Below are 25,800 nucleotides of genomic sequence, written 5' to 3'. Positions count from 1 at the left end.
TTAAGGTGGACCGGATAGCGTCAATAAGAAGCTGCGAATAAGAAGCTGGATTCAGCCTCCTTGTATGTTCGTTCGTGTGCGCCGCGCATGCGCACTCATATCAGCTGCTCTGCAGCTCGTGCCCATCATTATCAGTTCTCTCTTCACAGCAGGTTAAATCACTGTACTGTTGGAGTAACTGAATAACTCCGGAATGTTGGTTTATTTCGAGAGGTAGTGTCAGGCACGTCAAAAAGTGAGTAACTTTAGTAATTTGTGGATTCATGTTTGCTACTGGAGATGCGAACTGTTTGGAACGATTCAGACCGATTTGGTGAACTGGTTCAACGGAGTGGAGCTCCACTGAGACTGTGGGGAGATAGCCTTCTCCAACTTTTTGCTGCCAGCTCTCGATTTTTCGCTGTGAACACTGACCAATGTTTTGTGAAAGAAACGGACGTTACTAAAGCCTAACAGCTGGTAAGTAGTTTTTAGTGTTTTATTAAAAAAGAAAACTTTTAAACTACTAAATCACAGCACACAACAGGCTTTTGTTGTCCGTATTTTTAATTCAGTCGACAACTGACCAATTTATATAAATGGCTCCGTAACTCTTTTATGATTATAGCGAAAGTGAAAGTAGCCTAGGTTATTTCCTTCTTTGGCTTGGTGTTTTCCCGCTTGAAAAAAAAGTATGCTAAGTATACTTGCAGCCAGACATACTTGATTAGTGATATTAAAGTGTACTTAATTTGTGTTATAAGTATACTTTATCTGTGTTATAAGTACACTTTATTTGTGATTTAAAGCATAACCTGATTTTTGCTGAGCAACATGTTCCTGGGTCAACATTTTTGTTGATCCTGTAACAACATTCAAATCAACCAATCAGATTTCAGGGACAAGTTAACATATTGTGTCAAGTTTAGGCTTAAAATCATGAATTGGTGCTTCTACATCAGTGTTATTCATCTATCATTTCCCTCTGATTTTTGGGATAACTTATGGGTAGGGTTAGGTTTAGGGGTACGAATAGGGTTAAGACTAAATTTTCAGACTAGAATGTTGTTCCAGGATCAACAAAATATGTTGACCCAGGAATGCATCTAACTCAGCAATATCAGGACGTGCTGATTTAAGTACATTACAAAATAATTACGAGAGTCTTCCGAACACACAAGCAATATACACTGAATATATTATTTTACATGTAATAGTATATACTGTATGCTCAGTACCTTTGGCTTATTCCAAATACTAAAAGTTACACACTTTGCAGTCAATAACAATACACATTATTACTTATACTTTGTATAATATAGTCAACATTTGAAGTGGATCAAAACCTTTAATCAAAGTTGTCCTAAAACCTTCTTCTTAGGACAACTTTGATGAACGTTTTTGATCCACTTCAAATGTTGACTACTGTACTTTGAATTGCATAATCTCACACAATACAGTATTATAATTGTGCTACCATTTAAATACCGTTTAACAAATTACTTAGGTGACATTTTCCCAAAGTTGAATGCATTTGTTTTCAAGGCCATTTAAATAAATAAAAATGTAACAACATTATTAATGAAGAGACATATTTCATTAACAAATCTAATAGTTTTTATTAGGGCTGGACAATTATGGCCTAAAATCAAAATCTCGATTAATTGAACATTTTACCTCGATTACGATTAATGAACAATTATTTTGTTTCAGGTTTATTTTTTGTTTTGTTTTTTGCCCTCATAGTTCACTGTTTTGTGAAACAGTTACGACAGATTGTGTGTGCTTTGTCTACGGCACGAATTCTATTCCTGTACTCCACTGGAAAAGCAAAATGTTCCCACACAAGAGACTTAAATGTGTCCGGGGGATCTGCAATCTCAGGCGGAGCAGCCATCCTGCGTACACAGTAGTAACCGAGTGTGACGCTCACTCCCAAGTCACGTGGCAAGGCAAGGCAATTTTATTTGTATAGCACATTTCATACACAATGGTAATTCAAAGTGCTTTACATAAAGAAAAATAATAAAAATAGAACATAAGGAATAGAAATAGAAAAAACAGTAAAAACAGAGAATTTTGCTCTCTGGATGGATGAGCTAGGAAGTCTTAGGGAGTTTTTTTGTTGTTGTTGTTGTCGTCGTCCATCAGAGCGGATCAGAATGGATCTTCCTCACACGACAGGACTGCTACCTGTTAAGGCACTTCAAACTGATAAACACAGTTTCAATCTCCCCTTTTGCCAAGACACCTCAAACTGCACCACACAGCCCTAATCCCCCTTCCGGAGATATCTTATCTATGCAACGCAGTTCAAATTTCCCCCTTTTGGAAAGTGTCCTGACTGTAATCCAGAGATATCTTAACCATGCACCACAGCTCAGATTTCCCCATGGTTTGTCCCCTTATCCAAATTTACCAAATTTTAACCTAATCACAAAATAACTGACATGGGAAAATTATGTCGGTTAGAGGTTCTGAATTTCGGTTTCGATTACTTTTCAATTAATCGTCTAGCCCTAGTTTTTATTTAAACTTAACATGGTTTTAGCTAAACTTACCATGTTTTTCATTAAAGAAAAAAGATTATTGGACCAATGGTGATCCTCTATACACAAATACAAATAACACATTATATTCCATTTTCTGACGAGCTTCTCATTATTGCATCTGATGGCCGCTTACTCAGAGGCTGCAGAAACACATGAAGAACAGCATCTGTTAACAGAATATAACCACATACTCAGAATATTAACCACATACTCACACATACACGCGTTTCCTCCGAGTAGGCAAGGGAGGTAGTGCCTCCTCAAAAAAATAGGATGAGAAAGTCACGCGTATTTCTTAAGGAACACTGCCCAACAGCGACACCCGCAGGTGAAATTACACAGAGGAGTCATGCCTCTCTTTGCTCTCATAGAAAACCATAGAAAACCAACAGACCCCCGGCATGCGGTGGGTTTTGTGGGGGGTAATTGAGAATGAATGGGGGAAAGTCACGTGAGAGGAGGCAATGTCTCCATCGCGCTATGATTGGATGTAATTGGTTATGATTGGATATGATTGGTTTGTGCAATAAATCCCGCCTCTTGTTGACGTGCGCGTTCCACGTGTCAGTTTGACTGAACAAATGATGGCGGCAATGGAAGACTAATTGAAAAGTAAACAGATCATCCAGTTAGATATCACCGCTTTGTCACATCAAAATCAAACTTGAAATGGACTGAAAGCATGATCACTGCGGGGTTTTTAGTGCAATCAGCTTTGTGTCTGTGACAGATGGTGTTTACGGAGCATTGCTGATGATCTAAAATAGCCTAAACATCAATACACAAATAAAATATATTGTTTAAATTGTTATTGCCTTTAGTTATTATTTTGGAATGAAGTAGAAATGCTTAAAACACTAACTTGATGAGACTGACTTGGTTTTGATAAATAGAACATTTATTACAATACATTGTTAATGTAAAATTACAAAGTAGAATTGTATTTGGTTTCTTTTTTGATGTAATGTAAAGTAATGTTCATTTAACAAGGAAGATGTGTCAACGTTAAGAGTAATGCATGAATTTACATAGATTCATAAATCAATAAAAAATGTGCCTCCTCATTTCAGAACACCACTGCACTCCACTGATACACACCCTATCAACCAAATACTCTCTCACACACACACACCCTGTAAACCACATACTCTAGCAACACCCTAACAACTGCATGCGAAGAGCCAATCAACCATCCATCTCCTAACAACACTTCAGCAAACACCCAGAACATTATCTATTCTGACAAAACTATTTAAAACAAGACTTTAAATTAGCTTTATGACAAGCCAGCATAAATTTGTCTTTGAAAGAAGTTCTGTCTAGGGATGCACCGATCCGATATTCAGATCGGGATCGGCTCCGATACTGCCATTTTTGCCGGATCGGGTATCGGCCGGACGGGACCGATCCAAATCCGATACTGTGCGTGTACTATTCTGTTATTGTTAAGCTCCACAAAAGGCACAAAAACATTAAAAAGCACCATAAAGTTTCTGTGCACTATATTCCAAGTGTTCTGAAGCCATTCCATAATTTAATTTGAGGTACAGATAAATATGTAAGTTGTTAAATTTCACGTAAATGCCTGCCTCCGCTGCGGCTGTCAGTCATTCTCCATTCAGCATTCAGACTGCGTGTCGCGTTCGGTTACGACAGTCAACACAATGAAACTCTCTCCAAGATGAATCAATGTTTCTATTATTATACTTCATCAAGATAACGGTAATACAGTACGCATCAATATTATCTTCACTAGTTTGTGCTTTGAATTTTCACTGCGGAGCGCTGTGACTCCATGATGCTTCAAGCGCATCATTCTGCACACGGGATGCGCATAAGCGCTTTGTGCCGCTCTGTATGGGAGCCATTCATATTATAATACTTTTGCTCAATGAACGATTGTTAATAGCATTTTTTTTTTGTTCTGTCCTATCTATCATATGTTGCTGCATCATTTTAATTTTTATATTTTAATGATAACACATTTAATAGCTTCTGATTTCGTCCACATTTTCATATTTATTCACAAACTTATAGGATAAACAAATAGGCCTAGGCTATGCATTTATTTATATTATGAAAAGAAAGTATTATGAAAAAAAAGTTAAACAAAGTCTGCGTCACTTTTCATCTTTCATCTCATCTTAAACACTTTTTGAGGATCGTGAGTGAACGCGATCATCTCTTCCTCTTTACTACTTTACAGAAGGAAATAAACATGAATGAATATCAAAATAATATGTTGAAAGTTGCAGTAGCTTACCGAAATCTGTATAACGTCAGTTCAATCAGTGTTGTAAACAATGTCACGTATTTACCTCAGAAAAGCCATTCGTTGACCATAAACTTGTAGTCAGCTGCAAGAAATATAAAACAACCTATTTAAAACAAAACGGATTAGAAACTTAACTAGATGAAAAAAGTTCGTCGAGACAAACTTTAAGTTGGCTTGAAAAAGCCGGTCCAGAAAGTTTGAAGCAGTTATAAAAGTTTTAAAAGTTTCAGTTTGAAAGTTTTTAGTTTTAAAGTTTTAGTTTTAGTTTTAGTTTAGTAGTTTTGTTAGTTAGATGAGTTTATGAGTTTGAATGAGCCGGTCCAGAAAGTATGAAGTAGTTTTAAAAGTTTTCAGTTTGAAAGTTTTCAGTTTGAAAGTTTAAGTTTAGTAGTTGATAGATAGATAGATAGATAGATGATAGATAGATAGATAGATGGATAGATAGATAGGTAGATAGATAGATAGATAGATAGTTGTCACAGATGGTTACTATGGAGTTTTTATAGAGTTATTAGCATTTTCTTAGCCCAGTTTAGCACTTAGCTAATCACTATTAGCATGTAGCTATTCACTGCTAGCATGCTGTAAGTCCAGATTGCTAGAATGAGTCAAAAGAGCCAACCCCCATGTCTCTACGATGTTCTGATGCCGAGATATAGATCTTGCTAGATAGATAGTTAGATAGATACTGTAGATATAGATAGATAGATTGATTTAGTTTGATGGATAGATAGATAGATAGATAGATAGATTTAGTTTAATAGATAGATTTAGTTTGATAGATAGATAGATTTAGTTTGATAGATAGATAGATATATAGATAGATAGATTTAGTTTGATAGATAGATTTAGTTAGATAGATAGATAGATAGATAGATAGATAGATAGATATAGATAGAATTAGATAGAGATAGAATTAGATAGATAGATAGATAGATAGATAGATAGATAGATATAGATAGAATTAGATAGAGATAGAATTAGATAGATAGATAGATAGATAGATAGATAGATAGATATAGATAGAATTAGATAGAGATAGAATTAGATAGATAGATAGATAGATAGATAGATAGATAGATAGATAGATAGATAGATAGATAGATAGATAGATAGATAGATAGATAGAGTAGTTTAATGAGTTTGAATGAGTTTCAGTGGATTAGAAATAGTACATAGAATGGCACTTGAGTCTAATTGAGTTTTTGAGTCTAATGGGCTTCCGTAGTTTAAATTTTAATTTTGACAGTTGGAATTTGAAAGTCTTGGCTCATTTGAACATTCCGTCAATGAAAGTCAATGGGATTTTTCCGAGTTTTGATCGTCATTTTTAGGAAAACAGTAAGTCCGATAAGTTAGAAAAGATATAGCAACTAACTTCAGAACAGTCTGAAGGTCTGGTCTGAGTTTGGAGTTTATAGAGTTAAAGCTCTAGGAGGAGTTAGAGTTGATAATTTTAGGGTCAGAACAAAATAGCATAACAATATGTTGGCTTTTTCAAGCCAACTTAATTATGTAAGCATAAGTATTATAATATAATATAATATATAATAAAATGGACAAACTGGGTGCATGTAATCAAACGCATCGTTTTCATTTTGTTCTTAACTCGCGCTCTGCTGCCACACTGGAGCGTGCTCACCACCTACTGGACAGGGGTGGGAATTACAGTTACAAGCAACATCAGCCTCAGTAATCTGTTAAAATGACGGACAGGCTGATTTTTTCCGTCACTGCTAAAAAAAAAATTCCATCAATGACGGAAAATTTTTGGTTAACGCGACCTTTGAGATTATATATTATATAGGCTACATGGCACACTACCGCCGGTGACACTCCACAACCGCGGTGGCACGGTTGTCATGCCGACCGTCACAGCCCTAAGTGAGGCATACAGTTTATTTAGCACTTTTCTTCTTACTTGAATATCGGATCGGAATCGGCCGATACTGAATCCCAGGTATCGGTATCGGAAGCAAAAAAGGCGGATCAGTGCATCCCTAGTTGAGTCATATGTGTTATTTATTTAGTTTTCCTGCTGTTTTAGGTTTTTGCCATAGTATCGTTTAAGTATCGGTATCGTGATATTTAAGTTGGGTATCAATATCAAAGTCAAAATTTTGGTATCATGACAACAATACAAGGACCACATGACCACTTGATGAGATTCAGCACTGTAAGTGTAATTAAGAGAAATAATCAGTGGAGCAACGGGGCAATGGCTTCTCCCACACTGGTACACACAGAATATCTTTCGGGGAGAAGCGAAAATCACATGCGTCATCGGCCTCATACACAAGTAGACTGATATTATACAATAATGGAAAAGAATTATATAAATATAAATCAATTATACTGCTTATGAATATATAAATATCTTGTTTTTCTTATACATCAGATCAATATTCTTAATCTATTACAATAAATATATTACAATAGTGTATAATATAAAATAATTAGTATATTAAATACAATATCTATATTTTAACATATGCATTAATTCAAATATTCATACGATATAACATTCTGTAATAAAACAAATAAACAATTATAATACCATTTGTATGTATAACCCATATTTCCACACATTACGTATCAAAAATGGAATAAAACATGGGATATATTCAGCACCGTACCATATGCAGGCCGCACCAACTGCGTCACAGACAGCATAAACAATTTAAATCCGATTCTTTCTCCCATAACATACTCTCTGTACCATATACATTAATTATCAGTCAACTAAATCTCTTTCCTTTTTGAAACAGAACTGATTGATCAACATACCTGTAATTAAGAGAAATAATCAGTGGAGCAACGGGGTGACAGCTTCTCCCTCTCTGGTACACACTAAGCATACAATGCTAATTAGTTAGCGTCATGATATACATCATTTAAATCAAATAGCACATTAAACGATACATTTTCAACATAGCTAACATAATCAAATGTTACTATAAGTCAATCACATTCTTCCGGCAACAAATATGCGTTTTAAACAAGTAACATCACCATACCAGAATATTTTTCGGGAAGAAGCGAAAAGCACATGCGTCATCGGCCTCATACACAAGTAGACTGAGGCAATCGCATGTCGCGCAAGAGGAAGAGCTGAAATCTCGCTCTCCGTTTGTTAAAGAAAAAAAAAAGTTTGTTAAATGTGCTCTAAGCGATGTCACGCGTTTTTAGGCCAAAACATTTTTTTCTATCTCACTATCCGCTAGCTGTCTGTTCCCTGAACACTCTGTAAAAAACGCGGCCTCTGTAGTCGCCACAAGCTCCAAAAACGGCACCAAAAACAAACTGGTGCAGCCTGGACCACGAACCATAATAAACATGCTCCAGCCAATAACCGACAAGAATGATTTTAAATGCGCGTTCATGACTGTTTCAGGAAGCACGGAGGGGAGGGGAGGGAGGGTCTAGTTAGCCTCTGTTTTGTTGACAACACTTCGAACGTCAACAGGAAGTTACTCCACCCAGGATCGCTTAGAGCACCTTTAACTGGTAGACTACAACTTACCTCCAAATAGCAGCACTTTTCTCCGGTTCTTTCAGGATCATGTAGGCCATTAAATTCCTAGCTGGTTGTCGTCGCCATCTGTCATTCTGCGATGTCACTTGATTGAACTGGTCAGAATTCCCAAGATCGAGCGATGTATTGCGCTTTCAGTGTTTTATTAAATAAATTATACATTTCGACATTATACTTCACCTGAAAGCCCTGAGTGACTGAGCGAGGGGATTCAGACGAGTACCGTGACGTCAGCAGCTCTGATTGGCTGAAGGCAGTGAGCAGCAAAATCTGATTGGTCACAGACCATGTTGAAGAGACATTTGAAATCCTCAAGTTCAACCTTTTTTACAGTCTATGGTTCAACCACTCAGCATATTTTTTCGCATGTCACGTTACACCTGTTTCACACTGCAAGCGTGAGCGCTACTACATCGTCACTGCAGCTGCAGAGACGCGCAAGTATTCACACTGGAAGCGTTTGTACAGTGTCACAGCAGCAGCTTGAAGCTGCATATAAAGTGAGCATTTCTTTTCAAAGACAACTATGGATTTGTTTTTATAAGTTGGTCATTTATAAACTTGAGAGTCTTGAAAGTTTGTTAACATGGGGCGGTGTACAACATTCGCATATAAACGTAAAATAAATAAAAATAAATCAATAAAAGCCTTGTGTCATCCATTGCTGCACACGAATGAGGTAAGCTTTGTGTTTTACATCATCTGCCGCACGAACATGTTTACAAGACAGCAAACTTGGCGAAAAAAAGCCAGCAAACTCGGGTTTGATTTGGGTATGCTGCAGCCTATATATAATATTATTATAATTATTTTCTATACATATTTTCTGGCTAGTCTACTTTAGTTTTTTTTATAATACACCATACTTTAACCCAAACTGAATAGCCTAATTAAAAACAAGTTTAAATGGGTAAATCTTCTATAGTTATTTTTAAATCTTTTCTTTTCTGTCATACTTTAATTCTTGTTAAAACACACTAGAAATGTTTATTATGTGCATTTTGAACACTTTGTGTGTGAAATTATATTTATTTTGTCCATCAAAAGTGTGCTTTCACTTTAATTGAGCGTCAGCAGCGCAGCAAAAATAGACTCGGCGCCGAAACCCCCGCTTCACTGCTGCCTGTTTGAATGTATCCGTTGGTTAACATGCACACCGAAAAAAATACACGCTGCTTACGCACTGCTAATGCTTGCACAGGCGTGAAACAAGTGTTACTTGTGCTGCCGGTGTGTTGTTTAATATAGATTTGTGTGTACGATTGTGAAATGATTACCAGTGTAAACTTATTAAACATATTTACTCATATTTGGAAATCATAGCTACACTGCATATATTAAAAAATGGGCTTTTAATGCATTAGTCATACTGAAATAAATAAGCACAAGTAATAAAATGAATGAAGTAAACTTAAAAAAAATATATACTCAAATTTAACTTTAAATACACTACAACTTCAGGATATTAAATAATGTATTTTTAAAATATAATTTGTGTATTGATACAATGATCATTTTCAGCACACAGTTAAAATATACCTCAAATGAATGAAAAATCTTTATTTCGGTTGCATAACATAAATGTATAATTTACTTACATAAGCATACAAATATAAACAGAATCAACCGAAAAGGTGTAGGCTGAAGCCATAGCTTATTACACCTACCCTTATTACAGCGTCACATACCCTCCAACTGATATTAGGTGTGCAATTCCATCATCACAATTTACAACATATTTACACATTACAATACACAACTTAAGCTTCCATCTTATAATTCATATATATTTTGGATTTGAACATTTTTTTAAACTGAAAAATAGTGTTACTTCTCTTAAGTTCGTCAGTTAGACCGTTCCACAAGTCGACCCCTTGAACAGAAACACAATTCTTTTTTACATTAGTTCTGTTTTTTTAAACATATCCTTTCCTCTTAAATCATATTTACCTTCCTTAATTTCAAACAAACACAATATACTTGCTGGCATAATTTGTTTTTTAACTTTGTACATAAAGCTGTGTTAAGACTAAGTCGTAAAATTTTAGTGTTTTAAATTTAAGAAATATTAGTTTAGTTGATTCATTAAATGAGGAATAATTAACAATCATAATTGCTTTTTTTTTTTTTTTTTTTTTGCAAAGTAAATATAGATTTTGTATTTGATTTATAGCTATGCCCCCAAATTTCAATGCAATAGGTCATATATGGTACTAAGAGAGAACAATACAAAATATACAATGTAAATTTGTTTAGGAAATACTTGATTTTATGTAATATAGCAATGATTCTTGACATTTTTGACAATACATGTGTTATGTGTGGTTTCCAAGATAATTTGTGATCTATTATTACTCCTAGAAATTTTATTTCCATTACTCTTTCCAAAACCACATCATCAATCTTTAAGTTTGTAATATTATGTATTTGTCGATTACCAAATATAATATATTTGGTTTTAGTAATGTTTAAAGATAATTTATTTGCATCAAACCACAGTTTAATTTGAAATAGTTCTCTCGAAACATTTGTGAGAAGCTGGTGCAAATTCTCACCAGAACAGTATAAAGTTGTGTCGTCCACATATAAGACACACTTTAACAAATCAGACACTTTACAAAAGTCATTTATATATAAAGTAAACAATTTGGGACCCATCAGAGACCCCTGGGGCACCCCACATGTCACCCTACATATTTCAGAGTTTTCATCATTAAAGTGTACATACTGGTACCGATTGTCAAGATAACTCTCAAACCAAGAATAAGCGGGCCCTCTAAAGCCATACTTTTCCAACTTATTTAGTAATATTTTATGATTAATAGTGTCGAAAGCTTTTTTTAAATCAACACAAAACACCCACAGCATATTTTTTATCATCTATTGAAGAAGCAATATCATCTACTAATTGCATTACTGTCATTGAGGTAGATCTACCTGCCCTAAAACCATATTGTTCCTCTTGCAATAAATAATATTTTTCTATAAAATTATCCATTCTTTTAACAAAAAGTTTTTCCAATATCTTAGAAAATTGAGATAGCAGTGAGATAGGCCTGTAATTACAAAATAAATGACGGTCTCCACTTTTGAAAATTGGTATAATTTTTGCTATTTTCATATTATTTGGGAATACACCCATTTTAAAAGATTGGTTGAATATATAAGTTAATGGTTCGGCAATACACTCAATAGTGTTTTTAACTAATAACATGTCAATATCTGTCCAATCTTTTGACCTTTTATTTCTAAAACCATTCACAATTTGCAGAATTTCTTTTTTATTCACTTCTGATACAAACATTGAAAACATATTTATATTAACTCCATTATTCTTGTAATTTGACTCTTTTATGTCATTTGCTATCTTATTACCCACATTAGCAAAGTATTCATTGAATTAATTTGCTATGTCTTTTGAATTTCTGAAATAAGTTGGAAATAACTTGAAATAATATCCCTTTTGAAATAACTTGGACAATCTTGTTTGGCATTTGTATTTTTAATTAAATCGTTTAACACTTTCCATGTCTTTAACATATTTTGTCTTGATTGATCTAATAACTTATGATAATATTCATTTTTACTATTTCGGATTATACTAACTAATTTATTTCTTATATTTATTTTCTGCCTCTTTTGTCCTATTTTTTATAAATTGTTTATATAATATATTTTTCTCTTTACACGCATTTTCTATTCCTTTAGTAATCCATGGCTTTGTCTTATAATTCTCCTTTACTCTGACTTTTTGCATGGGACAGTTAATATTATACAACTCAATATATCTATGCAGGAAGACATCATATGCTACATTGACATTTGTTGTTGAGTAAATTTCACTCCATGTTTGAATCCAGAGATCCTTTTTAAATGCTTCTATATTTTCTACAGTGCAGCATCTTATAAAATTGTATTGGGTCTGTGTCCGTATTCTCTTTCTAAATACATTTTTAAACACTTTGAATACAGGCAGGTGATCACTTATATCACAAATAAACAGACCCCCCCAAAACGGTTTCCTCAATTCTGTTTGTAAAAATATTATCTATCAGTGTTGCACTTTCTGTTGTTATACGGCTTGGCTTATTGATGACTGGGCATAAACAATTGCTGTACATTGAATTAATGAACTCTGTAGTTGTTTTAAGTCCAAGTGGATTAACTAAATCAACATTGAAGTCTCCCCACACTATTTTCACTTTATTTGTGCCCATTATATTCACCAGTTCTGACATTTTATCATTAAAGGTAGCTACATTTGTTCCTGGTGGTCTGTACACACAAAGCATTACATTTTTTGAATTTTCAACTTCAATTTCCACCGTTATACATTCCAGAAAATTTTCAATAATATATGATACCTTTTTTTACAATTGTACTTCTTAGTGTTTTATCAATATACAAACCCACTCCTCCACCCTTCTTATCATTTCTATTTGTTGTATAGAACTCATACCCTTCAAGACTTATTTCTGCCACTTTGTCATTGTCAAGCCAATTGTCTCTGATACTGCAGTCGCATTAAACTTTTTCAAAGACTTAAGAAAATGTTTTATAGAAGAGTGATTTTTACATAAACTTCTACTGTTAAAATGTACAACTGATAAAGCTCCTTGAATATCTACACTGGTGTTAAATTGTTCCTCTGAGTAATATTCACAATTTATTTCAAGATTATTATGACAGTTTGTTTCAGGGTCAATGTCATTTTCAATATCATACATCTTGTGTTCAGTTTGATCAGAATTATTAAGATTAGTCTGATTACCCATTAACTGCAGATGGTAGTCAACATTATTCTTTCCATTGACCTCAGTGTCTCTGTTAAGTCCATCTGTGTTCCTTAAAGATCCATGATTTGACGTGTAAACCCCTTGTTCTGTTGTTCCCTTTGACACATGAGTATTTCACCAGTTTTGCCAACATTGTCCCCAGCAGTTGCCAACATACCTGATCAGTTGATCCAGTCATTTATAGCGGTCCAACTCTTTCAAGTTTCTTATTATAATTGATCGATTTTGTTCAGCTCCATTTGGTCGGATGTACACCTTCCCATTCCTTGTCCATGTGGCTTGTATTTTGTTTTGCTTCCTGAGTAAGTGACCACATTTTGCTAGGTCTGCATTTTTTTTGGTTAAATGTTCATTTATATAGACTCCTGTGCCTTTTAGTTTTTTAGATTGTCGCAGTAGGTCATTTTTTTGCTTAACTGACACTAGCTGAATCACAATGGCTGGTTTCCTTTTTCGATCTTTGTTTGGAATAGTATGACAACTGGAGATGTTATGCATTTCTAAATTGATGTTTTTACCATTTAGAAATAGCAAAAGCTGTTGTTCTAGTGTCTGTAGTTCCTCAGTAGGGGCATCCTCACCTTCATCCATTCCAGCTGCAGCTCTTGCATAGCTGCGATGTTTTGTCTCTAATCCAGTAATGATGAGTTCCCTTTCGAAGGGAACTCCACTCTGCGTTGAACAGAACGCATTGGGGAATCGTCACGTGACCCAGGTGTCGAAAGCACTATCCAACAACTCCAATTGCTATTGGCCGGCGACAGCCTATGACGTCATACGGCGCGACCCGGATGTATAAAGGGAGCGCCTGGAGAGACAGTCACTATCTTTTTCGTCTTTCGGGACTGTTTGTGTCGTTGCACTGTCGTTTTCTCCAAGTGAGTATTTCTGGTCTAGCTATGTCTGAGGACAAAGTTAAACGTTTCAGGAAGTGTGCGGATCCTTGCCCGAGGTTTTTGACTCCGGAGGATCCTCACACCTTATGTGTCATCTGTTTGGGAGAGGAGCATGCATGGGCAGCGTTTGAGGACGCTGGCTGTGAGAAGTGTGAACGTTTTCCTATGAAAACGCTCCGTTCCCGCCTGGCTCTCTTCTCGAGGGAAGAGACGTCGACACCTGTGCCCGGTGGATCCGGTCCCGCTCGCGCTGAGGCAGAGCGGCGGCTGCATTCATGGGGCTCACAGGTGGAGCTCGCCGCCAAGTTTGAGAGAGGTGTTACGGTCTCTCAACCTCAGGCAGCGGCTGGCGGGGATGAGCTCCTGGATGACGATGATGTCCTTTCTTTGACATCATCGGATCCAGGGGCGAGTGCTCTTCTGGCGGAAAGCCCCCGAGAGCAGGAGGTGGCTATGGAAGAGGAAGAAGGGACCGAGGTCGCTTCTGTTTCCTCCAAGCCCCCCTGTCCAGCATATGTCGAATTACTGGAGGTTGTGGAGCGCGCCGCCGGCAGGCTGCAGCTGCCGTGGGAGCGCGTGAGAAGAGAGCCCGCTCGCGGCAGGCTGGACGAGCGGTTTCTCTCCGATCACAACCCTGCAATTCCAGTGAGCCTTCCATTCCTTCCGGACCTGCATTCTGAGGTTAAGAAGGCATGGAAGAACCCGTATTCGGCCAGGATTCATCTGCATCAGCGGGGGAATTTCGCTGATGTGGAGGGATTGGGCCAGTACGGGTATGTGTCGATGCCTCCCATTGACGAGACGTTCGCGAACTATCTCGCCACGGGCAGTGCACCGACACTTAAAGCTCCGGTTCTGCCGTCCAGACCCCTTAGAATGACATCTCGTCTGAATGGCAGAGCATATGCTGCTGCAGGTCAGGCTGGTGCTGCTTTACACACTATGGCGGTGTTACAAGCATACCAGGCTGACCTGCTGAAGGACCTGGATCAGGGGCAGGGTTTGTCCCCTGAAGCGGTGGCTGAGCTGCGCCACACCACAGATCTCGCTCTCCGGGCCACCAAGCAGACGGCCGCCTCGATTGGTAGATCGATGGCGGCTATGGTGGCCACGGAGAGGCATCTGTGGTTGAACATGGCGGACATCGGGGAGAGAGAAAAGGGCTCTCTCCTCGATGCCCCGATCTCGCCATCTGAACTTTTCGGCGGTTCCGTTGAGGTGGTAGTCGGAAGGTTCAGGGAAGCGAGGGCGCGCTCAGCAGCATTTAAGAAGTGCATTCCGCTCAGGTCCGATTCTGGGCCCAGACAGCCGGGAGGCTCTGGCCCGCCTCGAGCCGAGGCTCAGAGGCAGGGTCAGAGATCCAGTGTCGCCGCTCGAGCGCCTCCTCCACCACGGAGTAAGTCGCAAAAGCGACAGGATGCGAAGAGAAGGAGAGGTGATCTGAGAGAGGTGATCGATCGCCGGCGCGATCAGCGTCGCTGATCGATCCCCTCTCCTGGCGAGGGAAATTTTGTTTTAGTTAAAATTTCCTTCGCCCCTTCTCTTTGTCCTCCCGGGATACATTTTTAACTATGCACGTTCGGGATAACACCTTTGAACAGTCAGGCCGGTGGCCGGCCGATGATGAATTTTCTTTCTGAAGGCCCGCCTTCTGGCTTGATAGTGAAAAGGTTCGGTGGTTTACGGAACCAGGGATATCGTTCTTCCCCTTTGATAAGGAATGAAGACGGATTCTTTGGTCTGCGAGCCACGGGAAGGTAAGACAGGGTCTGGTTTAAATTTGACCTTGTTTTTTATTCCTGTTTCATTTCCTGAATGTGTAACAGTAAATGTGTTAGGGGTTCTTTGGGCAGAACTGGAGTGTGAGATTGACTGAGCAAGCCACAAAATAGCTGCTGTTCAGTTTTTCTCTGTATGCTCAGCCGTTCAGCTATCTTCAGTATAGTTTGAGCTGGCACTCATCACTTCAGTTGCTTGGGCTAGGACTATGGTGCGTATGGTATATGTGAAGTTAAGTTCTCATATGTATTGTAGTTCTGGCCTCCTCCTGAGGGAGTGGCCTGTTTTCTGTTTGCCCATATTATCCCCTTGCTATAATATGTAGGTGCAATTATGAGTGTAACAGCTAGGTTGTAGACTGTTTTGTTAGAACCTGATGCTGTTTTCTCAGGTGGTAGGCTATATGTTGTCTAGGCCCCACTCTCTAGAACTTTCATGCTGTGAGAAAATGTTCTCTTCCGAGCTCCTTGTTTTCCTTGAGTTGACGATGCGATTAGCTCCGTCCTCTAGGCTTGGAACAGATTTGAGAATCTGTGGTTGGGATACGTTTTTCTCCTTTTCTTAAAGCATGCATATCAAAGTTCCTTTGAAGTTCTAGACGTTTGCCCTACATTTGTATGTGAGCTTAATATGCTGCCACAGGTTGACACCTGCTTTTGTATAGTAGGCCCTTTTTGAGAAGAGCCTGGCCTCTATCTAAGTGTTTGGTGACCCCCTTTAAGCCCCAGCTAGGAGAGTTTTTTGTTGTCACTGAGTGCTTCACCTGTTGGTTTGCATACTCAGGGTGGATAGATCACTTTCTGTTTAAAGTGTGTATCTGTCAGCTCCCTTTCAGTTATCTGTCTGTAGCAGCTATATCTATAGCAGCTTTCTGCAGTCACTCTTACCTACTATCTTCCTGAAGAATGCGTTTTAGAGGCTCTGTATTCAGACAGGGTTGGCCTGAACTGAGTCTGTTCCCTGAGAAGACCAGGTCGGCCTCCCTGGTGGCAATGAGGGTGACCTCGCTCCCCTCATGAGTGACTGGCCGAGGTTCCCTTTGGTTCCTTGGCCACATTCCCTTAAAGGAACCACTTTTCTCACAAGAAAATTGGGTTCTAGACGCCTTAGCGTCTCTAGGCTCTATTTGTTAAAGAGAAAGGTAGAAGCCTGTGGGAAGGTCTGCTTGGGCTGTTGGCCAAAGGGAATGCTGTCACTGACAACCTGGTGTGACCCGAGGGGGAGTTGCTGGGCAGTTTGAGAACTGCTTTGAGGTCTTTGCCTCAGCCATATTTTTTGGCAGGCACTCCCCTCCAGCATGGCGGCGTGGGTATATCGTTCCCCAATGCGTTCTGTTCAACGCAGAGTGGAGTTCCCTTCGAAAGGGACGTCTCAGGTTACGTATGTAACCATAGTTCCCTGAGAACAGGGAACGAGACTCTGCGTTCCTTTGCCATGCTTCAGGTTGCCTGCCTTCAGAACAGTCCCTCAAGACGATAAGATAGTGACTGTCTCTCCAGGCGCTCCCTTTATACATCCGGGTCGCGCCGTATGACGTCATAGGCTGTCGCCGGCCAATAGCAATTGGAGTTGTTGGATAGTGCTTTCGACACCTGGGTCACGTGACGATTCCCCAATGCGTTCTGTTCAACGCAGAGTCTCGTTCCCTGTTCTCAGGGAACTATGGTTACATACGTAACCTGAGACGGTCTTTGCTCCAAGTCATCAGTCCATTGTTCCAACTGTTCAATCTTTTGGTCCCTTTGAATTATTTTTCTTTCAGCAGCCTTATTTCTTCCATGAGATCCATGAGGCTTTTTTGTTGATTCACATCATTTCAGATGGATTATGTTATATCCAGTTGATTTTTGATGAATTGTGGAGGGCCTCTAAGCAGTGACGAACAGTTGCAGCCATCTTGAAAATGGCTATAAAAAATATATTTTTATAAAGTGCAAATAAATACACTTTTAAAAAATAAACTGAACTTTCACTTCAAATATATTTTTCTAAAATATATATTTTTTTAAAATATACTAAAGTACAATTATGTTAAAGTGTGTTAAACGTTGAATTGTGAAAATATGATCCTAATATACTTTTTATATATTTAAAGATAGTACATTTTTGTTAGTTTATTTACAATGTACTATAGAAAAGGGAATATATTTAAAATAAGTCATACTGGCATATCACTGTGTACTGTATCTTAAATTTAACTGCAACTTTTCAATGGGGTAAAGTGCTGAAACCATTTTATACTGTATTTAATATTGTATGTACTCTTTCGCTAACTATATAAACTAACTCTGTTAAAGGTTGTACATTTACAGTTGTATTTCTGATGCTTTTGATATTCTCAGTAAAGAAAGTCATAAAGTCATCACTACAGAACTGTAATGAAATGTTTTGTTCTGGTGATGTCTGTTTATTTGTTAATCTAGCCACTGTACTAAACAAGAACCTTGGATTGTTTTGGTTATGTTCTATGAGTTTGCGGAGATGCCCGGCCCTGGCTGCTTTTAGAGTCTTTCTATAACGAGACGAGCTGTCTTAACTGTCTTTCCACGTGATTCTGAAGACCTCTAAATGAGTTTGTCTCCATTTGCGTTCTAGATTACGGATTTCTTTTTTGATAGCGCGAGTAAAACTGTTGTACCAAGGTACAGTATTTTTCTCTCTAACCTTTTTAAATCTCATCGGTTCAACAGTATCTAACGTACTAGTGAAAATGGTGCACATGCTGCTAGTCATTTTCTCGAGATCATGTGTGTGTTTAGGTACGATGAGCAGCTGAGACAGATCAGGCAGGTTATTTGTGAATTTATCTATAGTTGTCGGGAGAATTGTTCTACCTAGTCGATATCGCGGCGCAATAGGGATGACGCATTTTTGTAGGCAAAACCCGGAAGCGAGTTAGCATTTTAGGACTTCCGGTTCCAACGCCGTAAAGTCTATGGGTTTTTTGAGCTGGTTTTTGCTAAATCGCCTGAAATAAGGTCTGTGGTTAACAAAGCCTCTAAATACTTTCACGTTTTGATCTATGACATAAAACACATCAGTTATAACCCACATGTGATTTTTTTTTTTTAAACCTTTACTGTGTCTTAAAAACGGCAGTTGCTAACAAATTGCTAAAAGGGACTACTTCCTTTGGCGGGGACTTTAGATGTCATCATTAAAAACGGGACATTTGGACAGCATTTCTCATGAAAAAGTGGATAAGTGTTCATACACAGCACAGATCATAATCAGCGAGCATGTTTATAAATAAAGTTGTTTTTAAATACAGTTTGAGGAAGCTTGGTGGTGACGACGTTAAAGGTGCTAAAGAGGATGTTTTGTTTTATACATTTTTGCAATATTACTTGAAACTGTCTTTACTAACTGATAAAAGACTATTTATTAGGTGCACTGAAAGGTACGATCATCGCGTAACTGATTGGCCCTCTGGCTTGTCAATCACTGCCGTGACGTTCCTTGTGAGAGACGAGCGCGGCTGCACACTCCAGTAACTTTCCACACTCCACAGGCACCGCATGCAATGTTTTTGTCAGGAGACAGCAGTAAAGACTGCAGATTATGAGTTACCTGCGGTGAGTCCGACATAGGGCTGGGCGATATATCGCATGCGATTCTCACGCGCATTTCGTCAGTAAAGCCGGTTCCCTGATTGCCGCTAAATCGCCATCACCTGCTTTCAGATGGAGCGGCATTTAATAGACAGAGCCGTAGTTCACTGATAAGCCACGCAATATTGCGTTCATTATCGAAGGCGATTCATCTGCGATATGAATGCGATATTGCGTGGCTTATCAGTGATCTACGGCTCTGTCTATTAAATGCCGCTCCATCTGAAAGCAGGTGATGGCGATTTATCGGCAATCAGGGAACCGGCTTTACTGGGTAAACACTCGTGTTCCCATACTCCTGCACGAGTTTTGGGAGGTGTTCCCTTGAAATGAGCTGTGAAGGAGGGGGGCTGTTCTTACGCATGCGCTCATTTCAAAAACTCACTAACAGTCTTTGGTTTCTCAGTCGACGAAAAGATCCTCTTTAGCACCTTTAAGCCATGTTTCAGTAAGGCAAATTACATCAAGACTGTTATCTGTGATCATTTCATTTATAATAACCGCCTTAGGTGTCAGCGATCTAATGTTTAGTAGCCCTAGCTTTAGAAATTGTTTTTGTTCAGTAATTTCACGGTCAGATTTTTTTCTAGATCCTTTATTTTTATTGTTAGACCTCACTATTCGGGAAATAGACACAGTTTCTATAGACTGTACTACACTTACATTTCTATCAATTAAGTGGGCAGAACACAGACTGTGATTTGAGGTTTGACTTACTAGTCATACGGTGCAAAGCGTCTTAGAGATGTTTTCCGACAGAAGATCAGCTCCGATTCTGCTGGGGTGCAGGCCATCCGCACGGAAGAGCCTAGGTCGCTCCCAGAAAAGATTCCAATTATTTATAAAGAGCAGCTTCTGTTCATTACACCAAGACATTAACCATTCATTTAAAGCAAATAATCTACTGAACCTTTCATGTCTTCGTCGGTACGTCGGAAGTGGTCCAGACACGATGATCCTCGTCGCGGGCGATGTGGCTCGTACCGTCTCGATCAGGCTCCTGAAGTCCTGCTTCAGAACCTCAGAACCTTAAAACCCCAAGCAACCCACAAAACAACAAAAACAAATTGCACTTCAACATGAACATCGCGCATCAACGTTTTAACTAAAGTCCATCCCACAAAAGTCCAGTGGTCCATGACTCGTTCAAGAGAAGTTCCGCAACACTTTGCTACTCCAAAAAATCAAGGCCAATTAAGTAAAAAAAAAAAAAAAACTCTCTCAATTTTTAAATGTAACTGTCATGAATTTGGCCTCTGTGGCTCCCTCCGATCGCCACCAGATGGCTCCCTCACCTGAGTATTAACCTTACATGGACTGCAATTCCCATAACCCCGTACCTGGGCTGATTACACACACCTGACTTCCATAACCCAGACTTTTTAAGATTCACACACTCGCCCATTGCGAAGTCTTGTTTTGCCCCGGCTGACACTACTGAGCATTTTTCCCTGTTATCTGTATTCCTGTGTATGACCTTGGACTGTTTATTACCCTCGTGTTTGTTGGCTGCCTGCCCTGTGATTTACCTGCCTGTTTATTGGATTACTCTGCCTTGTCTGCTGCCTGCCCTGACCCTTTGCCTGTTCCCGTTTACATTACTTCTTTGCCTTGGACACTGTTGTTGCTGGTATTTGACCCCTGTACGACTACGATTGTTTATAATAAAGCTGCATATGGATCCTATCGAGTCTGCCGCCTCATTACAGTAACCAATAACCACAGTGTCACATGTCTCATGTTTTCGTTGACCTAGTTTCTGTCTGTCAGTCTGTTAATCATGTAATTAATTTCCACCTGTGTTCATTATCTCCCTCATTAATTACTTTGTTTGATACTTGTATTTATACCCTATGTTCACTTTCAGTCTTCGTCCGTTCTCGTTTATGTTGGATGTGTATTTTGAGTTTCCTGCCTGTTGCTATTATTAAAGGATTAGTTCACCTCAGAATTAAAATTTCCTGATAATTTACTCACCCTCATGTCATCCAAGATGTTCATGTCCTTCTCTCTTCAGTCGAAAAGAAATGAAGGTTTTTGATGAAAACATTCCAGGATTTTTCTCCTTATAGTGGACTTCACTGGCCTCTAAACGATTGAAGGTCAAAATTACAGTTTCATTGCAGCTTCAAAGCGTTCTACACGATCCCAGACAAGGAATAAGGGTTTTATATAGAGAAACCATAGGTCATTTTCTACAAAAAAAATTAACCATAAATGCTCATCTTGAACTAGCTCTGTCAGAAGGGCTCGACTTGCCCCCACCATGTGCTTAACCCGGAGAGAAAGAACTCTTTCCCACTACAAGAGTCAAATTAACAGCTTAAGTTGTTTCATATTTATTCATCAAATGCAGAAGATATTGATTATAGATATTAATTACAACTTTGAACCGAACAATCAAGAATTTCTTCTCAGCCTGCAGATCTGGACACTCCTCATAGCTCCTTTTCCTGGTCTCACTTCAGTTTCCACTCTTTCATTTCACATTTTACCCATGTGTGACGTGTGTGTATGTATGTGTTTGTTAGTTTATGTGTTTGTGATTTAGGTAATAAAATTTGTGCACAATACATATTTGGTTCTGACTTCTGTTTGCTCATGGTTGTCACTTAAATGATTTAGATCAAGCTCTAAGAGCTGTAAATGCTGAGAAAGAATTATTTTTCTGTGGCCATGAAAGATGCCCTTCTCTTAGAATCAATTAATAATCAATACTGAGTGTTCACAGAATTAACTGATTGATTGATTGTAATTTTAATGTAGCTACATCAAGTTAATCTGATTAACTGATTCAATTAATCATAATTAATAATCATAATGAGTTATAAATAATTATTAATATTTCCCCTTTGAGCTAATTCATAACATTGATGCAGGTCCACAGCAGACAATTAAGTAAACTAATGAGAATGTGAAACTTGTTTTCAGAGATTTACTTCCTAAATATTCTCAAGACAAAGTGCCATTTTATTTGAAGAATAACCCAAAAAAGTTCAACGTGAGCTGATTCTTTTCTTCTTCTCTTTCTTTTTTCAGTTTGTTTGTCAAAGAATGGAAATATCTGCAAGATGCTTGTGGAAAAACAACCTGCACAAGATCTGATTTTTGAACTACTGTCTTCATGTCTCTCAGTTTTCAACAAAATCCCCCTATACTGTCAGCTGCTGTAAAATCATCCATCAGATCTACTAATGTCACAGCAAGTTGAGGAAATGTTTCTTCACTGCTCATATTAGCTGATGAGACTCCACTGACATTTATGTGACATGTTCACTTTGAAGATTATTGTTCTCTTTACTGTTATTGTTCCACTTCACTATGAACTTTGCTGGTGTCGATGTGTTGATGCTGAATATGAGATGGATGGGCAATGCTGCCCAATGTGTGCTGCTGGTAAGACTGAAAAGTTATACCATATAGATTACATATTTAACACAATTTGTATAATTTCAAAGTTCCTAATTTTTGATGTTTTTTTATTTTTCAGGTTTGTTAAATATATTACTTCAGTGATGATAATCTGCTTTATTCTGCATTAATGAATATATATTTTCTGCATAAAAGCATTTGTTTGGTTAGAGGGGAAAAAACTAAATTATAAAGTCAGTATACATTTTGCATCACATTGCCAAAGTGGCTTCTGTTAAAATTAAATAACTTTTATGTGCTGCTTTTTAGGAAATCATGTTTCTAGCCACTGCACAGATGACACCAGCACAACTTGTGGTCCATGCCCTAAATTCACTTACATTGATGAACCCAGCGGCTTAACAAAATGCTTTGCCTGTACTGTGTGTGATGCAAGTGAGTGTTTCACCCTTTAAATATGTTCATCCGGAAATTAAGAAGTTGTTATAGATTTTATTCATTTGAATCTGTTGGATCTTTTAATGCAGGTGATTTAGTATCTGAAGAGATGCAAGCTAGTTGTTCCTAACAGTACTGTATGTAAAATGTTTTCTGTTGACTCATTTCTATCTTAGGTCGAGGGTTAAGAGTGAATAAAGCCTGTACTCGAGGGTCAGATACTGTTTGTGAGCCACTGGAACAATTCTACTGCACTGAACGAATTAAAGGTAGCTGTAGAAACGCTGAGAAACACTCTGAATGCAGCCCTGGACAATATATCAAACAAGCAGGTAAATGATAAAATGATATAAATATGCTGTTTATTGTTATCTGTGCTGCATTAGGAGCAGTTTAGGAAACAAACACAATATCTTTTCTGTAATTGTATGTCATTGTCTTCACAGGAACTCCCTCCACAGATACAGTATGTGCGGATTGTGAAGCTGACACATATTCAGACGGCTCTTTTTCATCCTGTTTACCACACACACAGTAAGTGTTCATTTATACTGTTGGTGTGTGCTGTTGATCATCATCTTCATCTGATCCTGGATATTATTCACAGATGTGAAGCTCTGGGACTTACTGAAACAACTCCAGGAACACGATCATCTGACCGTGAATGTGGAAATACTACTGCACGCATTGCTATTGGTGTTACAGTTACTTTAATAATAATAATAATTGCAGTAGTAAGTTTTACAATTGTACTTATTCGAAAGAAGAAACGATCTGGTAGAGGTAAGCTTAATTGAATTTGTTCAGAATGTTTTTGTAGTATGAGATGTATAGTTGTTTTTCATATAATAGGTTTTTTTCTATGCAAACAGCCAGATTTAAAAATATATATATACAGTCATGGAGCTGGAATACTTTTTGACAATCACTCATGTACACTATATATTTGCTACAATGAGAAAAAAAGAAGGTGATGCAGTGAGGAATATACTAATGATTAAATTACTATTTTGTCTTCCTTCTGTTGCAGGAAAACATGCAGGAACACAGGTATAATGAAAGTTTATTTCTTTTTAAACATTAAAGATAAAAACATAAAATACATTTCTTTTATTGTGTTTTTTTTAAGATGTATGTTTATTTGTTTTTTGTTAAAAGGAAATGGGAAATGATTCCAAGGAAAGAGTCAGTATGGGTAAGTGTTCATATAGACACATCACAGTTAATCAGCTCATGTACATGATGAGAAACTTAACTGACATAATATTAGATTTCAATTGTGAATAATTTAATAATATTTCGGTCTTCAGTGGTTTGACTGTGAGAAAGCAATGCAAATCATTCTCTCTGTTTGTGCGAGCTGAAGTAGCTAATGCTTTCCTTCACTGTGCTTTCAGCTGATGATGGCTGTATAAATTCTGAGCCAAACAGATTGGAATAAGAAGTCCTAACAAATGAGCAATCACTATCGATTCCAGTCTAGAGACTCCTCAGAAATGTCTCCATCAGGGAGAAAATCAAGTGAGCTAAACCTGAAATTCCAATGCAGCAAAAACTAGATAAAAACAAACATTATTATCTTGACATTAGAATTACATCTTTATTATTTATGTTATCAATTAGTGGACAGAAATGGATAGTATTAGTGGTCAAGCTGCATTTTTCTCACTGATGCTCTCAGAATATACATTCAGCAAATGTCTACATAATACAGAAGTAAAATGATAAGTTACAGAAGTCAGATAATTCCCAACACATAGAAACTCTTCCACCTAGATATTATCACTGTGTCTGCACCCCTAATTAGTAAAAACAAAAAACTTCATAACCCATTTCAGGGTTAGGCTGCATAAATTAGGTCAGCCGGAACCGGGAACACTTCCTATAACACCAGATATACTCATTACATCAGAAGAAGAATGGCATCTATGCTAATATTAGTCTTTCTGTTTATCCCGAGGTTTACCGTAGTCAGCCGGATCTGGGCCGTATCCAGGTGAGATCGAGGACCTGCGCCTTGACGCGACCACAACGCAGCCCTGAAGTATCAACATAGATCGAGTCGACTAGATCATCCACTGTGAAGGCCTCATCAACACGACAACCAGTGGCACAGTTCCTCAACAGACTTATTGTCTGTACCTCTCACTGAGAGAAAAGAACATGTTATCAGTATGTTTTGGGAAACTTTCCTACTCAGAGCAGATCTCAGATCAACTTCAGCCTTGAAGAAGCTGTGAAACATGTATCTGTGTATGTGTGCTAAGAGTTCTGTGCAGGTCCATTTGTACTGGACAACTGGCATTCTGCTTGAGACCAGCAGACGCCATGTTATGACCCCAAAAGGACATCCAGTACCCAAATCCAGGGTCCCCTCGTCAACATCGTGACGAATGGAGATATGCTTCTGACTATCTGTCCATGTGTGGAAGATTACCAAATTTGTCTATTTTTCTTAGCCAATCAGGATCATTCAACCTGAAGTAATGACGTAGTTAGTTGACTCTGTTAGAGTATAATTGTTGTGGAAATGTGAATGTTTGCAGAGCGGCCTACGAAATCCTTGT

General features: G+C 38.1%; 1 protein-coding gene across 3 annotated transcripts; it reads left to right on the top strand.

Annotated features, from left to right (window-relative positions):
• Nucleotides 1-92: 92 nt before the first annotated feature.
• LOC125280475 (tumor necrosis factor receptor superfamily member 14-like) lies at nt 93-25,253 on the top strand. 3 transcript variants are annotated; one of them, XR_007187616.1, is made up of 10 exons: nt 93-459; nt 22,463-22,819; nt 23,105-23,230; nt 23,410-23,565; nt 23,680-23,767; nt 23,841-24,016; nt 24,264-24,283; nt 24,392-24,428; nt 24,631-24,754; nt 25,194-25,253. XR_007187616.1 is itself a non-coding variant. In XM_048211040.1 (9 exons), the coding sequence occupies exons 2-9, from the start codon at nt 22,693-22,695 to the stop codon at nt 24,672-24,674; spliced, it is 774 nt and encodes a 257-aa protein (XP_048066997.1). In that variant the 5' UTR covers nt 93-459; nt 22,463-22,692; the 3' UTR covers nt 24,675-25,088. The 3 variants fall into 3 exon arrangements, 2 of the variants coding, with proteins under 2 accessions (XP_048066997.1, XP_048066998.1); XM_048211040.1 differs by lacking the exon at nt 25,194-25,253 and having other exon boundaries at nt 24,631-25,088; XM_048211041.1 differs by lacking the exons at nt 93-459; nt 25,194-25,253 and having other exon boundaries at nt 22,701-22,819; nt 22,914-23,230; nt 24,631-25,088.
• The last annotated feature ends 547 nt before the right edge of the window (nt 25,254-25,800 follow it).

Source organism: Megalobrama amblycephala, linkage group LG12 (genome assembly GCF_018812025.1).
Source record: "Megalobrama amblycephala isolate DHTTF-2021 linkage group LG12, ASM1881202v1, whole genome shotgun sequence".
NCBI classification, from domain to species: Eukaryota; Metazoa; Chordata; class Actinopteri; order Cypriniformes; family Xenocyprididae; genus Megalobrama; species Megalobrama amblycephala.
This window is presented reverse-complemented; position numbering and strand designations above follow the sequence as displayed.

Excerpts from the sequence above, each read along its gene's own strand:
- LOC125280475 (XM_048211040.1), top strand. The coding sequence starts at position 22,693 with ATGTTCACTTTGAAGATTATTGTTCTCTTTACTGTTATTGTTCCACTT. Across the intron at positions 23,768-23,840 it reads TCCTGTTTACCACACACACA|ATGTGAAGCTCTGGGACTTA; the intron begins GTAAGTGTTCAT and ends TATTATTCACAG. Across the intron at positions 24,017-24,263 it reads GAAGAAACGATCTGGTAGAG|GAAAACATGCAGGAACACAG; the intron begins GTAAGCTTAATT and ends CTTCTGTTGCAG.